Below are 16,877 nucleotides of genomic sequence, written 5' to 3'. Positions count from 1 at the left end.
CTAAAATGGCTCTAACTCGGTAAATAATAGGATTTTCGATAAGTCCTTTCTAGGGTATATTCTTGAATGCCTAAGCTACAGAAATATAAAAACATTGATTTTTTTCAAATTTCTATACTAGAATACTGCCTTAATTCAACAATTTGATTCATTTGGGATCAAACGTATCATTTTACAATATATATCGTTTGAGAAACGTTGTGCAGATAGATGCCTAAAAAATGTGAGAAATGTAAGAAAAACGTAAGCCTGAGCCTTGATCATATCGATAATTTTTTTAACAGACCAGACACAGTAAACACGAACGGCAAATCCTCAGAATCGAAAGATTAATTGCAAGTACTTTACACACCATGTCTGGAAGTATGTTAGCTTTCAACGGTATGTTGTTACCGGAATCCGATAAAATGCACAAAACATAAAATAAACGAGTTACACGGCCGTTTGCAAACAACCAAACGACCAATCAATAACGTCTAATAGATATGTCACGTCAAGCCTACCCTGTAAGATGTGTTGTTAACATTCGAAAACAAACATGTACCGTTCATTTTATCACCTACTTTTCATTTTCAACGAACGATTCACCCAGTGGTAACCGGTCTAACGGCTCAGCGCGCTGGGTTTCGCGAATGCATCAGAGTTAATGACGACATTCCTGTCGGGGTGGATGGAAACCGCATCAGAATAATCAATTTTCCCGGGGCATTAACACACCAGTTTTCCTCTGTTTGTCGACGCCGCCTCCGGCGCCCCAAGCGCCGATTCAATCGGGGTCAGTTTTCTACACATTTGACCTATCAGATCTCAATAAACTTTCTACTGAAAAGTGCAGTCTACCAGAGGCTATTCACAAAAGTGGCCGTGAAAACATAAAGGCTGTCTACAAGAAAAGCGTGAAAACAAGAGAGACATGTTTGGCAAAGAAAAAAACCACAATCTACGACAAATACCTTCAAACATCATCTGTTCGTTGTCGTATCCGAAAGCCGAGTGGAACGACGCCGTGGGTTCGATAAAGCCGTAGCTTCCACCAAAGCTGGGCGACTGTTCGATGGATCTATTTTCGAATACCATCTCGGACGACGATACATTCCTGACCCTAACCAAATCAACATCTTCATCGTTGTCGTCGCTGTGGTCATTGTTCAGAGGGTGGTCGTCTTCTGTACTGCGCAAATATAGATCCGAACCTCGCACGTAGCATGATCCTTGCTCGAATTCCCTAGCTTTCCGTTTTGGGCTCCCACCGCTCGCAAGCTCAACCGTGCTTGCTTCCAACGTTTCGATATTTTTAGAAATTCCAAAGTTTGCTTTCGCTTTGGAGACTATTCCCTGATTCAAGAGCTGCGCCAGTTCGAGATTCAGAGGGGTCCCACATCCCGCATCGTCGTCCTCTTCGTTGTCGTTCTGTAAAGTGTCCAACGAGGGAACCCTTTGGTGGGAGAAATCCTGTTCAATATCTTCGTAATCAAACACTTCGAAATCCGATGCCGAGGATGAGGAATTCCCCCGACCGTGATCTTGCAGCGCTCGATTAGGCGAGGTGGTTCTACTCATGTTGATGCGCGAGGTAACGACGCGAATTGTGCGTAATTTTCCGTGAAATGAAAGGCACTTGCACGGTTAATCATTACCTGGCGGCAGCAGGAATCACTACCGTCAGCTGTCATTAGGCGTTAAAGGTGTAATTCTCGAATATTTTTGCGCAACTTCTCATTTTTTTTGCTTTCCACACGGTCTGTATAATTTGCATACAAAAACACACAGGTTGCGGAGCCTGCATTTATGGTCGGTCAGCACTACTGGTTGAGGCAGATAATTGTTTCACTTTTGTGCGCATTCAACAACGCCGCAGTCTTTCACCGCTCCATACCGACTTTTTTCCCATCATGTGCGAGCACTGTCAATTGATTGTTTCTTCTGGAGTGAGGCTTCCATGCAAATAAGCGCATAGGTAGCGGCTGAAAAGATCGCCCACAACATCCGACTCGTACCGTCAAACGATTGAGCGCATAAATAATAGCGAATGAACGGAACACAAACACAAAAACATCTAAACAAAGGAAGAAAAAAACATGATTGAGAAATTGAACCTTCGATCCGATTGAAGGTAGCCGAGTGAACAGCGACGAGTGGGGTGAGAAATTTAATAACAAGAAACAGAAGGGAAAAGGTGAAAATTGTTGCAAGTACACGCGTGTGATTACGTCGTGTGCAACTAGGGAAAAAATCATGCGAATGATGATCTATTCAACAACAGTCGTCGCGGTTATTTTCAGTAAAGAACGTGCCTTTCCCTCTCACAACGATGAAAGTAGAGCGTAATAAAACACTTTGTTCTGACACTATTTGAGAAGCTTTGTTGATAGTGTTAGTCAAATATAAAATATGTTTAATGGAACCCAAGATAGGTATGAGATTCAATTAAATCGTCTGCTAGAGCAGTGCTGATTGAAAATAAATTGTCGTTGAAGGGGCTAAACTTAAAACATTATTTCGCGCTTAGGGTGCACCGCACAGAATCAGGATGATCTGAAAATTAGTTCGACTTTTTAGCCGAATATACGAAAAAAAATCGTTACCTTTAAAACGTTGGACCGATTTTCGATCTCATTCTGTCTAGAAAATTCATTGAATTTTGTTTTCTTTTGTTTTAAAAAGATCAAAGTGGCTGATTTCGAAAATTACAAATTTGCGATTTGAAAGTTAAGTTATTTTTCGAAATCTGCATAAAAATGGAAAACAAACATATTTCATCGAAAGCGAAAGCAGGAGTGTTCCTGAAAGGGGCTGGGTGGGTTAGGAAGTAAAAAGTTCCCCCAAACCAATTCACCAGCTCTATGGAAAATATTGTATAAGGTACCAAAAATCAAATTTTGACTATTACACCATAGAATCTTTAGTTGTGCTCCCTTGGCCGAGTGGTTAGCGTCACAACTAACATGCCGGGTGTTCGGGTTCGATTCCCGTTCTGGTCGGGGGAATTTTTCGTCAAAGAAATTTCCTCCGACTTGCACTGTGATCACGCGTATTCTAGAGCTTGCCACTCAGAATGCATTCAAGGCGTGTTACTTGGCATAGAAATCTCAACTAAGTACTAATAAAAATGACGCAAGTAATACTACGTTGAGACGGCGAAGTTCCTCTAGGAACGTTAGTGCCATTGAAGAAGAAGAAGAAGATCTTTAGTGAAAAACGTATTTTTCAATTTTTTGGCGCGCCATTCTCAATATCTTCGAGATAAAAGTTTGAAAAAAATACTGAAAGTGCATCTTACTATGGTGTATTGAGAAATATAATTAAAACAAATTTTCATCAAAAATTTAAGTACTAAAAAAAATCTTGAAAAAATGTTCACTCATCTTATTATGATGTACCACGACATATCGTCAAAAAAATTACCATCAAAAATTCAAATTTTTGTGGCATTTCGCGATTTTATTTAATTTTTTTTTGGAAAAAAAAGATTATTTTCCAAACAGATACAATACAATACAACACAAAACAATAAATATAATCATAATGTTAAAAGTACTTTTTTCACCATAGTGAAACCACATAGAGATTAAAAAAAATAGTCAAAATTTCTCATTTGGTGCCCTATACAATATTTTACATAGAGCTTATCATTTGGTTTGGGGGCACTTTTTACTCCCTTTCCACATTTGATGTAAAAAAATCAAAAATTTCAAAAAATTTTATAAACAGCTAGGATCTCCTCTTTGGTCTCGACACATCGAGATTATAAAGGTTTATAAAGGTTTATTTTTGAAAAGGTTTTACCTAAAAGCTGATATATCGGAAAGCGGTTCAGTATCTATCATAGAAAACCCACCACCGTTTATTCAATTTCAAAATTAATTTATTGGCCCAACGGTTCAAAAGAACACTTTCCCTACAAATGGATACAATATTCAGTAAAACCAAAACGCAAAAGTAAAGCAAAATTTTCAGATCACTTCAATTCTGAATAATACATAGACTCCTAAGGACGAATAAATGTTTGAAAATTACTTTCGAAAAGCAATAAAAAGAGAAAAATCAGAATAATTCTTTTCCTAAAATGATTTCAAGGAATTGCTTCACTCAATAATTAATTTACCTGTTTGCAATATTCCCTTTGACATCAACTCAGCTACCGTATGACAACTGCTAATGAAGCAAATTCAAGAATAAAACAACTCAATGCACTTAATTTCCAAAATTCATATTCACACGCATAATCATCATTTTCGATTTTCAGCCATACAAATGGAACACAAATTTCTGCATTACTCGAGAATTAATCAAGCAAATGAAACGAAATTTGGCATCTGGAGGGCATCTTGTAGGGTGCACTAAATGATTCTATGGTGGTTAGATACTCCTCCCCCCTCTCTTAGGGGGGCCGCCATACAAATGAAACACAAATTTCTGCATAACTCGAGAGTTAATCACGAAAATGAAACCAAATTAGGCATATGGAGGTTTTAGGGTGCAATAAATTATTCTATGGTGGTTAGATACTCCTCCCCCTCTCTTAGGGAGGGCTGCCATACAAACGAAACACAAATTTCTGCATTACTCGAGAATTAATCAAGCAAACGAAACCAAATTAAGTATATGGAGGTTTTAGGGCGCAATAAATATTTTCACGGTGGTTAGACACTCCACCCCCTCTCTAAGGGGGAGCTGCCATACAAATGAAAGACAAATTTCTGCATGACTCGATAACTAATCAAGAAAATACCAAATCAGGCATGCGAAGGTTTTAAGGGACACAAAACGTTTCTATGGCGAATAGACACTCCTTCCGTCTCTCTGAAGGGAGAGGGGAGCTGCCATACAAATGAAGCATACATTTCCGCATAATTCAAGAACTAATCAAGAAAACGGAACTAAATTTGGCATGTGGAGGTTTTATGGGGAAGAAACATTTCTTAGGTGGTTCGACACTCCTCCCCCCCTCTCTCAGGGTAGGCTGTCATACAAATGAAAAACAAATTTCTGCATTACTCGAAAACTAATCAAGCAAATGGAGCCAAATTTGGCATGTGAAGATTTTAGGGAGCCTGAAACGTTTCTATGGTGAATAGACACTCCTCTCCCCTCTCTAAGGGGTGAAGAGGGGAGGGGTGCGTCTTTATTCTATCATATTTTCTGTATCAAACATTTATTCCATGTAACGGAGAAACATGTTATTCGCAAGTGGTTTAAACATCATGAACGAGAATTCTGTCTGATATTGTAATGATGAGTTTTAGTAGAAGTACTAGAATTTTTTAGTAAAAGGTAAATTCAACTGGGTCGATTAGAAGATCAATCAATGAACAGTTCTGCGATTGGACTCATGAACTTGCGCTTAGTAAGAAAACGTGAATTTTTGAGAGTATTGATAACAAAAAAACAAATTTTGGGCGAGACGAAGTTTGCCGGGTCAGCTAGTGGTATGATAAATCGTCAAAAACCCAAATGTATGTCTAGATCGAGGTCCGCCCTAATTTATGCCGAACTCACAAAGAGCAAATTAGCATACCAGTCGACCTAGACAGTTGCGAATGCGAATCGATCCTTTCCTCTTTTTGGTACCGATTTAACTGTAAGATCACTTAATCGCATTGTGTGAATGGCACTCAGACACACAAACGAATTGGATAAAATTATTTCGTAACCCTACGTCAGCGATGCGGTCGTGTCTTGGACACCACCTTTTAGAATTAACCTTAGCAATTCTAATAAAAAATAATCTACATAAAAATACTTCGATTTCGCGGAAATTTCGTATAATTATTACTTTTCAACAAATTTTGGACACGGATTTTGTTTATTTTAATTATAGAGAATCCCATTCTAAATAAGGGTGGTCTGGAAATTTTTTGTCCAATTTTAGCAATGTCAAATATTTTATTACATTTGAATCTCTGGATCGATTCCCGTTCTATTACAAACAAATAAAAGATTTTTAAGTAACTTTTCCATCCGTCGCCAACTTATGCGTGAAGCAGGCGTAAAATCCGCACAAAAATCTCTGAAAATCGAAATAAAAAATTATATAAATCGAATCGAGAAGTCGATACAATCACTATCACTATCACACCAAGCAAAAATTTCGTATTTTGTAAATTGAGATAATCTTTTATCGAGCTCGAATTCAATGTGTTGCAATTGCATACATTTAAACATTTCTGAATTGTTTCCTAAAGGAAAATATCAGAGACATAAACCAAAACAACATAATTCTCTGAAAACATCCAACAAGCAAACCAAACCACTTGGAAAATTCTGACAGTTGCACCGATGGCTTTCACTCGGATGAAATCGATTTGCTCGGTATCTATAATAGTAAAATAGAGCTAACGAGCAAAATTCTTATCGACTCGATTTCTATAAAAGGGCCCATAATTAATTTTCAGAAAGACATTTTTTTGGGTTTTAAACACTCAATTTCTCCTCATTTCGCTCATTTCGACGTTTGAAATGTTTCAACGATTTTCGATCGATCAGCAAATTGAAGGTATTGAAATTAAATTGTCAATACTTCGACGTATTTCTGAAAAAACAGTTCTTGTGGTTTTTGACGTGCCGGAATCAAAGAGGCACTCTAGTATTGTAAATGATTTTTGGAAAGCTGAGACTTCTTAACACAACATATCGAAAGTTCATCAAGGTGAGAATTTCCGTTATTGAATTATATATTATAATCATAAAGTCATATGTTTCGGTCCATAAAAATAAGTGCTAATAACGGAAACACATTTGCATGCTACGTAAAATGTTTCAGCTCTCCAAAATTAATATAAATAGCTAGGGCCTCGTTGGTCTCGACATCTCGAAAACCCAAAAAAAAAATGATTTTGTAATCTAAGCCGAAGAATAGACATTTGAAGTACAAATGTACTTACTTGCTTACATCTGCCGATAATAGCTCTGAGATTGTTTCAGCGGTTCAAACGTAAAAAAAAATCAAGAATGTAATTCGACAAAATCGACAAAACAGCCGAGTTCTCAGATTACTCTTATTTTGAACTATGCACGAATTAAAAAAAAAGGGTGGTGTCCACAACACGACCGCATTGTTAGAGTAGAATAATATAAAAAAAAAAAATTTAAATATTCACGTCTTCCAAAACAAAAACTTCATAAATTATGCTTTGCAGTTCCTTTCACAGAACGGCAACAGAAAACCTGAGCCCGATTGGTTGTGCGGTGGCCGTGGCTGAACAAATTTTCACCTTCGGTGTTCCACTTGAGAACACTACTGCCACCGCTGGAAAATACCATTGACTTTCAATATGTCTCTTCTGTTTTGCTCGTGCGTGTCAGTGTAAGCTTTGCACTATGCTTGCTTTGTGCATATTCTGAGAACTCTTTCTGGAGCGTAAAAATTTTGCACGCTCGATCAACAACAATATAGATCTCTACTGTCAACAAATGGACCGTTTGAATTTAGCAATTGACCAGGAACGTCCAGAATTTGCCAACAGAAAAGACGTTGTGTTCCATCAGGACAACGCAAGACCACACGTTTCCGAGAGCTTGATTGGGATGTTTTAATGCATCCACCATATAGTGATTATCACATATCACCTTATCACCAAGTGATTATCACCTTTTCCTCGCATTGCAAAATTTCCAGAGTGATAAGAAGTTGGGTTCAAGAGAAGATTGTAAAAATCTATTGCTAAAGTTTTTCGCCATGACCAAGACTTCTATGATAGAGACATTATGAAGCTACCTTTAGAATGGGAACAAATTTTACAACAAAACGGTACATATTTGACCCAAATCTAACAATCCGATGTATATTAAAGATCTAGTTTCACCTAAATATAATGGATAACTTTTTCCCCAATCTAATATTAAAAAAAATCTTGTATAAAGATATTAAATGTTTGTTTACATGAGATGCCACTGATAGAAAAAAAAAAATTGTAACAGATGATCCACAAACAAAATAATTCGTATAAATAATTGATTTTTTTGTAATTGAACGGAAGGCATTAATCAATCCGCGGTTAGTAAACATTAGCGCTACCCTAAGAATCCAAATCAATACTCAACTCTTCGTGAAATACTCCATGTTGACAACATTTGGATACATTGTAGTTTCACCAACCAGTGAAAAACTTTCGATTTTCATCGCTAGTTCTGATTTCATTTTCAAACGCACTCACTGTAGAGAATCTCAACACTCGTTTGAGCATTAGTTCACACCGGAAGGCTGCTCAATATTCTCCTCAAAAATGCAAAACACCAAAGTCCAACATTAAGCACACGCAATCGAGCAGAAAACATTCTTCGCCAGGATCCATCCGAGGCATATCCGAAACCCACATTGCTCAGTTAGTTATTAATAGATTGAATCAATTTCACTGCGAGGATACACAACCAAAACAAATCACCGAATCAACAACAGGTCCCTCAAAGAATAACTATGAGAAAAGAAACCCCGAACCGAAACGAAACATGAAACGGATTTTCTTCTACGGAACTCCGCTCTCTTCTAGAGATTTGTTGCTGCCCGACCGCCAGCTCAAACTGATGCCGCGAGACTGAACCACCTCGGCACTGAGTCAGACCTTCGGAGGGCTATCCCACGGCGCTCTTCAGCATCAAAACATTGAAAGCCGCCCCGTTGATCGCCCCGCCATGGACTGCAGGAGAGACGCTGGGAAAGCGGAGATCTGCCAGCGGAGCGAAACATGAAAACATGGATGCATGGTAGAGAAGAATGGTCCATCACACCGCACCGGTGTGTGCAGTGTTTGGGAGTGAGAGAGGAGAGCAGTGGGTGCAAAAAATGCCAAGAGATGGGCTGGGTTTTGTTTTTCGTTCTTATTGGAGTTCCCAGAGTGCTTGCTGTCAGTGAAAACGAGTTTCAATGTCAGAGAAGAATAGAAAAAAAAAGTATTTGATCCATGGATCTAGATTCAGATCCATACAGTTGGAGCATGAGCGTTTGATAGGACTACATTATACATGCAACTCGAAATCGATTTGCGTTTCAGAGCCCTATATTCCTGTATTTCTTCTTGTGTTGTTATTATTTTATCCGCACATTTGTATCCCAGTCATCCGTTCTTTTTTTCAGCTTTCAGCTATTTTCTTGGGGATCTTCTTTGAATGACCTGAAGTGTCCATTTGGTTTCCACAGTTCGTCACGTATCAATGTTTTGAATGTTCTTTCAGCTCACGTATGCACATTTCTGTGCGGCTACGGCGTGGTCCCTCAGGGCAAACCATCCAAAGCTATCCTTATAACTATCGAGGATGTTGCATTTTAATTTTTTTCTTAAATAAAATACCAGATGTACTTTATGGTGCCAATGAATGTATGGGAAAAATAAATGATATATATATATATATATGTGCATATATGAATTTTTGAAAATTTGTGAAAAAAGATAGCCTTGTATAGTTTAAAGATTTATTCTTGATTTAGTTGTGTCATCAACAAGTCATACAATGCGCATGAGTGACAAATCTGAAATAAATCTGTTTGCATAAACTGGATTCTTTTTTACGAATTTTTTTCCGTGACTTTTTTACGCGAATTTTTACGCAATTCTCTCTCTAAATTATGCGATTTTTTACGCGCACGCATCAATCACATGAAAAAAGAATTCCGTGTAGCTTTATATTCGATATGTCGGAATGTTTACCAAGTTAAAAGCACTCACGAACATTTGAAGCATTTAAAGAAACTAGCTACAAAATCATACCGATCATTTGGAACAACTCATAAAGGGTGTGTCACATCAAATTGCATCACGGAAAAAACGCTGTAGAAATTTAATTTTTTGGAATTATATTTTCAGCTTTCGCTTATAATTAGATAAGAGTGTATAGATCACGTTGGCCATGCTTCACTGTCAATTTTTCGTAAATTTGGAAAAATGTCGTCGAACGAAAAAGAGCGTCGTGAATTAATCCTGTGCACTCATTTCGAGAATCCGGAGTTGTCACATCGGGACATCGGTAAGATGCTGGGAATCGTCCAATCCACGGTCATCAGAGTACTAAAACGATACTTCGAGAACCTAACCATCGACCGGAAGGTGAAGAACGGCAAAAATGGATGCTCCGTCAGTGAAAAAGATCACAAGCGCGTAGTTAAGCAGTTTAGACGTGATCCGAGAAGTTCGGTCCGGGATGTCGCCAATAAGCTGAATTTGTCAAGTTCATTCGTCCAGCGGACCAAGCAGCGGGAGGGCCTGCATACATACAAGGTTCAGAAGGCTCCTAACCGCGACGAAAGGCAAAACATGGTGGGGAAGACGCGAGCCCGGAAGCTGTACACCGAAATGCTGACGAAACCGCATTGCCTGGTAATGGACGACGAAACCTACGTCAAAGCGGACTTTCGTCAGCTGCCGGGCCTGTTGTTCTTCTCCGCAGGGGACAAAATTCAGCGTTCCGTGCCACTATTCAAAGGACGTGTTGGAGTGGTACGAAGCCAACGGGGTCACCTTCGTGCCAAAGGAAATGAACCCGCCCAACGCGCCGGAGCTTCGCCCAATAGAGAAATATTGGGCGATTATGAAGCAGGCCCTCCGGATAAACCCAAAAGTTGTCAAATCGGAGGCGGACTTCAAGAGAAAATGGATTTCTGTTCAAAAAAAACTACAACCTGACGTTGTACAGAACCTTATGGACGGGGTAAAGAGGAAGGTGCGAGCATACGGGCTTGGGCTCGAAGTATGAATAAGAAGAAAATGCCAAAAGTTGTTTAATAGTTTTTATTTTACTGTCTAAAATTTTCAAAAGGATCGGTCTACTGGGCGAATTTCTACAGCGTTTTTTCCGTGATGCAATTTGATGTGACACACCCTTTAGTCAAAATCGAATCAATACTGGGAGTGAAAGGTAATTTATTTTGAGAATCCCAAGCTAACCTACAAAATTTAGGTCAAAGAAATTAATATAGGAAATTGTCATTGAAAATATAGAAAAAAAAAGTTACAATGGAAACAAAAAATAAAATTCATTTTTCTCAAAAAAGTTTTTGTAATTCCTTAATAACTTATACAATAACCAGCAAGTCATCCACGTATAGAAAGATTGACTCTTCTACAAGACCTATCTTTCCTATTGACTTTCTAACAGCAACTTTTTTATGTTTTATTTGAAAAAACTGCATCTAATACTGATTTTTTTCAAACTCAAGATAGCGATGTAGTGTGTTCGGCAATTTTTTTGACAATACAGGTCGGACTCGATTATCCGGAGTATTGATTTTTTTTCACTCCGGATAATCGAATTATAAAAAAAAACGAATTTTCTTTCGGTAAACGTAATATAATTATGATTTGCACTTATTTATTAAACGGTTTTATCTAGCTTGGACCCGTTTGTATGTTTGTGACTTTATAACTTTGTAACTTTGTCTGTTGCGCTGTGCCACATTAATAGAAATTTAACCGCCTTCCTGTTGACCGTTTGATCTGAAATTTGGAACACATTTTTATCTCTGTTGTCATTATAAAACTGCGTATTCCATGATCTTAGAAATCCAAGATGGCGGCCGGTATAAAATGGCGGATTATGTACATATGAATCCCATCAAAATCCCATCAATATGGGTTTCCCAAAACCCCGCCAATATGGGTATCAAATGAAAAGGCTTGACTGGTAGAATACAGTTATTTATGAAAAATGTAAATCCAAAATGGCCGTCACCACAAGATGGCTCCGTATATATATTTTTTTCACAACCCCATCAATATGGGTATCAAATAAAAGGGCTTGATTAGAAGAACACAGTTATTTATGAAAAATTTGAATTCATAATGGCCACCACAAAATGGCGCCTTATTTTTTTTTTCATAGTTCCATCATTATGGGTATCAAATGACAGTGCTCGACTGGTAGAACACAGTAGATCATGAAAAATCAAAGTCCAAGACGGCAGCAGTTCCCAAATAAACAATTACTTTTTAATGGTTTCATTCAGCTTGCCCTGTTTGTGTGTATGTTTGAGTGTTTGTAGGATTATCCCACATTAATTGAAATTTGACCCCGTTCCTGATCACTGATTGATCTGAAATTTGGAACATACCTTTAATTCTACTGCCATTTAAAAACTGCGTATTCCATGATCTTGAAAAATTCAATTTGGCCGCTGCTAAAAAATGGCTGAATGGCTTGATTTGAAGAATACAACACATTATGAACAACATAAATTCGAAAAGGTTGCCGCCACAAAATGGTCGACTATATATTTTTTGCAATCCCCTCAATACCGGTATCAAATGAAATGATTTGACTAATAGAATACAGTACATCATGTTAGATTTCCATTATCCACAGTTAGTTGTTTCATCATATACCCAATATTTTATTCTAGTCTCATCATTGCCCTAGATTAATGAAGGAAAGAATGTGATAACTACTAACTGCTACTTGTCTAATTATTTTATAGCTTATAGTACATTAACTTAAACTAACTTAAAAAAATGTTTTACTTATTTCATTTTCTAGTTTCTAGTAAATTATCTATATCATTAGTATACTTCTCTACAAAAAAAACCATTCAAATTTTTTTCAAAATTTTTATTTCTTATTATATTTTGATGATGTACTATATTCTATTAGTCAAGTTTATTTGGGAACTGCAGCCATTTTGGACTTTGCTTTTTCATGATCTACTATGTTCTACTAGTCGGGCACTTTCATTTGATACCCATATTGATGGGGCTTTGAAACAATATGGCGCCTTTTTGTGGTGGTGGCTATTTTGGATTTGCATTTTTCATAAAAAACTGTGCTCTACTAATCAAGCCCTTTCATGTGATACCCATATTGATGGGGTTGTGAAAAAATATATATGGCGCCATCTTATAGTGGCCACCATCTTGGATTTGCATTTATCATAAATAACTGAATTCTACTAGTCAAAGCCTTTCATTTGATACCCATATTGATTAGATTGTGAAAAAATAAGTAATCAGCCATCTTGGATTTGCATCTTTCATAAATAACTGTATTCTACTAGTCAAGCCCTTTCATTTGATACCCATATTGGCTATTCAATGTGGATTTATTATACAAATTATTCAAAATTTCCGAAAATCAAAAATAAAATACTCCTGATAATTGAGTCTAAAATTCCGGATAATCGAGTACGACCTGTATTAAAATATGGACTTTTGTCAAAGATGTCAATATTCTATGTCATATAGCTTCTGAAATATATGGCTTTTTTGTAGGGAGACTCCTGAAAAACTAATGTTTTCCCCGTAACATTTTTTGTGTGAAAATTCTCGGGATTGACATGCTCTTCACATGTTTCTGAAAAGAAAAAAAAATTGCAGAACATGTCATCGCGAAAATTCACACACACAAACATGTTACAAGTTAAACATTTGTAGTACTTTTTCGATGAAAACATGAAAAAGTTATCATTACAAATTTACTTTTTTCAAAATCCTACTTTTTCCTATGTAAGTGATTTTGCAAGAAATACTTATAGCGACGTTTTTGCATGTCCGAAATGTTGTTTGAACGGCACAAAAGAATTATTTTTTTGCATCAAATCGTTTCCGGGGGATGAAAAATGGATTTACTACGACAATCCAAAACGCAAAAATGATGTGTAAAATCCGGTCAACCAGGAACATTAACTCCGAACCGAATATCCACGGTGCCCAAGTAATGCTCTGTATTTGGTGGGTTCAAAAGGGTGTGATCCACTATGAGCTGCTAAAACCTGGTTAAACGATCGAATGAGACTTTTACAGGCCACAATTGATCCGTTTAAAATGAGCTTCCAGATTATGCGACCAGACACAGGTCGATAATATTCCATCATGACAACGCTCGACCTCATGTTGTTGCTCGAATTAAAAGCTATTTGGAAAATAGCGAATGGGAAATACTGGTTCACTCACCTTATAGCCCAGACCTTGTCCCTTCTGACTATTCTTTCGCAACGGAATTCTCGAATTGCAAGAAAGTTGGAAAAAAGGAAATGCTAGCGATGGTCAATACTTACAATAGTGCGTAAACCATTTCAGCGAACACATTTATTTGAATAATGATAAATGTGTTTTTCATGCAAAAAACCCGAATGAATTATGTTTCACACCTAAAAGAATCCTTATAAAATCTAAAACCTACGAAACCCATATTATATGACATTGGCATGTGTTTTCATGGTCACATCATGTTAAAGTTGTCTACAAGCTAAGTTCGACCTTCATTTGATAATTTATCCGCAGGTCGAATGCGGACGTCTTCGGTTAGGCCAACATGCTCTCTACCGCTAGTATCTCATCTAGATATACCTTCGTGGGGCATGTTTACGGTTAAGTGGAGGACAGTTTGAATAATTTTGTACCATTCTTATGCGAAAAGTAGTCCTGAACCGACCCCTTTATTCCCTAATCATTGCTTTATTCCTTTTCATTGTACATTGTACACTGGGTACATGAATGGCAAACACCTAATATCTGTGGACTCTCCATTCAAACAAAGAGCTACAAAGAATACAACATCCGTAATCAAAGGCCCAAATACAGACAGCTAAATATATAACTATAATGTAATTAGCACAAATCTAAGAAAAGAAGTCAATGATTTATCGATCTCCTTAGTATTGTATAATAATACAATAATTAGCAAACACAGGCAACGTATAGCGTTTGATAGATGATTTATTCATGTATCCACTTTGCATTTCTGCAGTTACCCCAACATCTGCCAAAGTTATGGCGCAGTGTTCTCAATTGCGACTCGCAACACCTAAATATTGTAACACCCATAAATCAAACTTCCCCTTGAGCTGAATATCTAAATCCATAGCAGAAGACGACGAGGTGCAAAGTCGAAAAGTGATTCTCTAGTTGGAAATCGTCGCGTATTGTCGACGAGACGGCATGCACATTCCCACGCACTTCTCCAAAAGCAGACAAAAGCCGGGCACAAGCTGTCAATTATGGGCGGGACAACAACCCATGGGGTAGTGTTCACTATCCCATTAAACTTAGGCAAAACTTGGCTACCGCCAATAATGCTGCAGCGCACGCTGCATAATCGCGTGGCTGCGCAAGACAAAGTGATTTTCTGTATTATTTTTGTTTCGTCCCACCCCCATCATCGTCATCCATATCGTTCGCGTCTCGTCAATGCATGCCTGAACAACTTTAATTTGTGCATTGTTTTTTTTGTGTTTCACTTTTGATTTAAGCTGTTTGTTTGGGCTGTTGCTGCTGACGAAGGAAAGTCTGATTGTTGATGAATAGAAACATCTCACTCGCTGTTTTCTCTGTGAAGACAACAGACAACGTGAGGTGTGTCTTGGTCGTCCCATTCGAGACTAATTAAGCTCTTCGAAGCGCTAATAGTCCCATTATATTTAAATCGAAAATGGTGAACCAACATTTACTAGGTTGCCGCCGCAGGCTACTCCTGTAGAAGGGGAAAATTTATCTAGTTTTGCCTTTCTTTACCGGTTAACGACAAACCAATAATTTAGGAATCGTCAGATCGTTTTGCTAGAATAATTTTGTAGGACAGGATTTTGTTCGTAATTCTGCATTAGTTCGTCAAACACAGTTAACAATCCACGACTGAACAGAAATGGGGTAAATCGATTTTTTGTAGATTCAAAAGATCTTCAACATGTTTGAGCTTATTGGTATGCGAGGGTCTTTTAACGCGACCTTCCTCTTGAGATGTTGTTACCACAGACAATCTGACATTCCTCCATCTTCTTTGTTATCATCGTTTTCTATCTTTCGCCATGCAGCATCATCATCATCATGTAAATATGGATCACATCTTGAAAAATGATCCAATTCAATCACGACAAACAAGCAGCAGCAAACAATTGTTTGTTTACAAATGTTTTGCCCGAAAACAAAACAAGACTTAGGGCGCGCCACCAAACAACCATGGTTGATGGGAACAAATTAGAATTGAATAGTTTCAGGTTGCACATTTTACGCGCCATTCGGATGATCAACAACAAAGAGCTTCCCATCACATCACACTGTGTGTAAGCAGGCAAAACAAACACCGACACCTGAGTCCGGGGCAGCAGCAATGGGGTGGCGCGTTAATCCTTTGACAAACAACGCCACATCTTTATCTGGCTTTTGCGGATTTTTTTCGCACGCGCCGCAGTTAAACGGACCACTGCAACGGTGTGGCGCAAGTGAGGCTTTTGACACTCTTCTTCACGACCCTTAGAGGGGCTACGACGCGAATTCGAGAGTCAATCAAGTAACTCCTTGGCGTCGAATGAGCAAGCGCAACCTCTGGGTAGTGCTGTTGTTTATGGCTTATTTTGATGTGTGTTTAATCAGGCTGACTTCTGTGGGGAGTGAGCTTCAACCTCGATATGTCACCACAGTACTGTGGCGTTATGAGGAAACCATTGTGGAGACGACGACGACGTCGCTGCGAATCGATAACGTAACAATACGTTGCTCCAGCTAAGCATGACGATTCATCCTTGAACCCTTTTGTGAGCCATGAGGTATAAACTAAGCCAATTAAGAGGCATTATTGAACGGATTCTCTACTGTTTGACTTTGAAAAGAGGTGTCTGGATGGTAACACTAGCTTTGTCAACCCAGGATTCGAGAATCACCCAAAAATTCTCGACGGGGTTGAGTTTCGGGCTTTGTTGAGGTCTTTCCAGCTGTGTGATCCAACAACCCCGGAAGAAAGACTTGATTTGCTTAGCCGTATGCTTTGGGTCGTTGTCCTTCTGAATTACGAATGTCTCTTCCAGGCCCGTCTGAATCAGCGAAACCTCCAGATTTTCCCACAGGATGCTGATAAAAAAAATCTGCCGTCATTCAAACACTTTTCTGCATCTTCGAGTGCGACAGGGCAAACGCATTCAGCTGTGTATGAAGCGATCACTACTACTAATGCGTTGCCTTGTG

General features: G+C 38.2%; 1 protein-coding gene across 5 annotated transcripts in view; it reads right to left on the bottom strand.

The window, feature by feature from the left end:
- Positions 1-16,877, bottom strand: part of LOC129779888 (trafficking kinesin-binding protein milt) — a 298,718-nt gene that overhangs the window by 64,724 nt on the left and 217,117 nt on the right. The window contains exon 1 of one of the 5 annotated variants that reach the window (XM_055787637.1): positions 8,044-8,523. The exons of 3 other annotated variants lie outside the window; for them this stretch is intronic. In XM_055787637.1, coding sequence (XP_055643612.1) covers positions 8,044-8,140 — 97 coding nt within the window. In that variant the 5' untranslated portion in view covers positions 8,141-8,523. Of the gene's footprint in view, positions 1-953; positions 1,961-8,043; positions 8,524-16,877 lie in introns of those variants that run through there. One more of the 5 variants, XM_055787633.1, reaches the window with a different exon arrangement.

The sequence above is a fragment of the Toxorhynchites rutilus genome, chromosome 3 (genome assembly GCF_029784135.1).
Source record: "Toxorhynchites rutilus septentrionalis strain SRP chromosome 3, ASM2978413v1, whole genome shotgun sequence".
NCBI classification, from domain to species: domain Eukaryota; kingdom Metazoa; phylum Arthropoda; class Insecta; order Diptera; family Culicidae; genus Toxorhynchites; species Toxorhynchites rutilus.
This window is presented reverse-complemented; position numbering and strand designations above follow the sequence as displayed.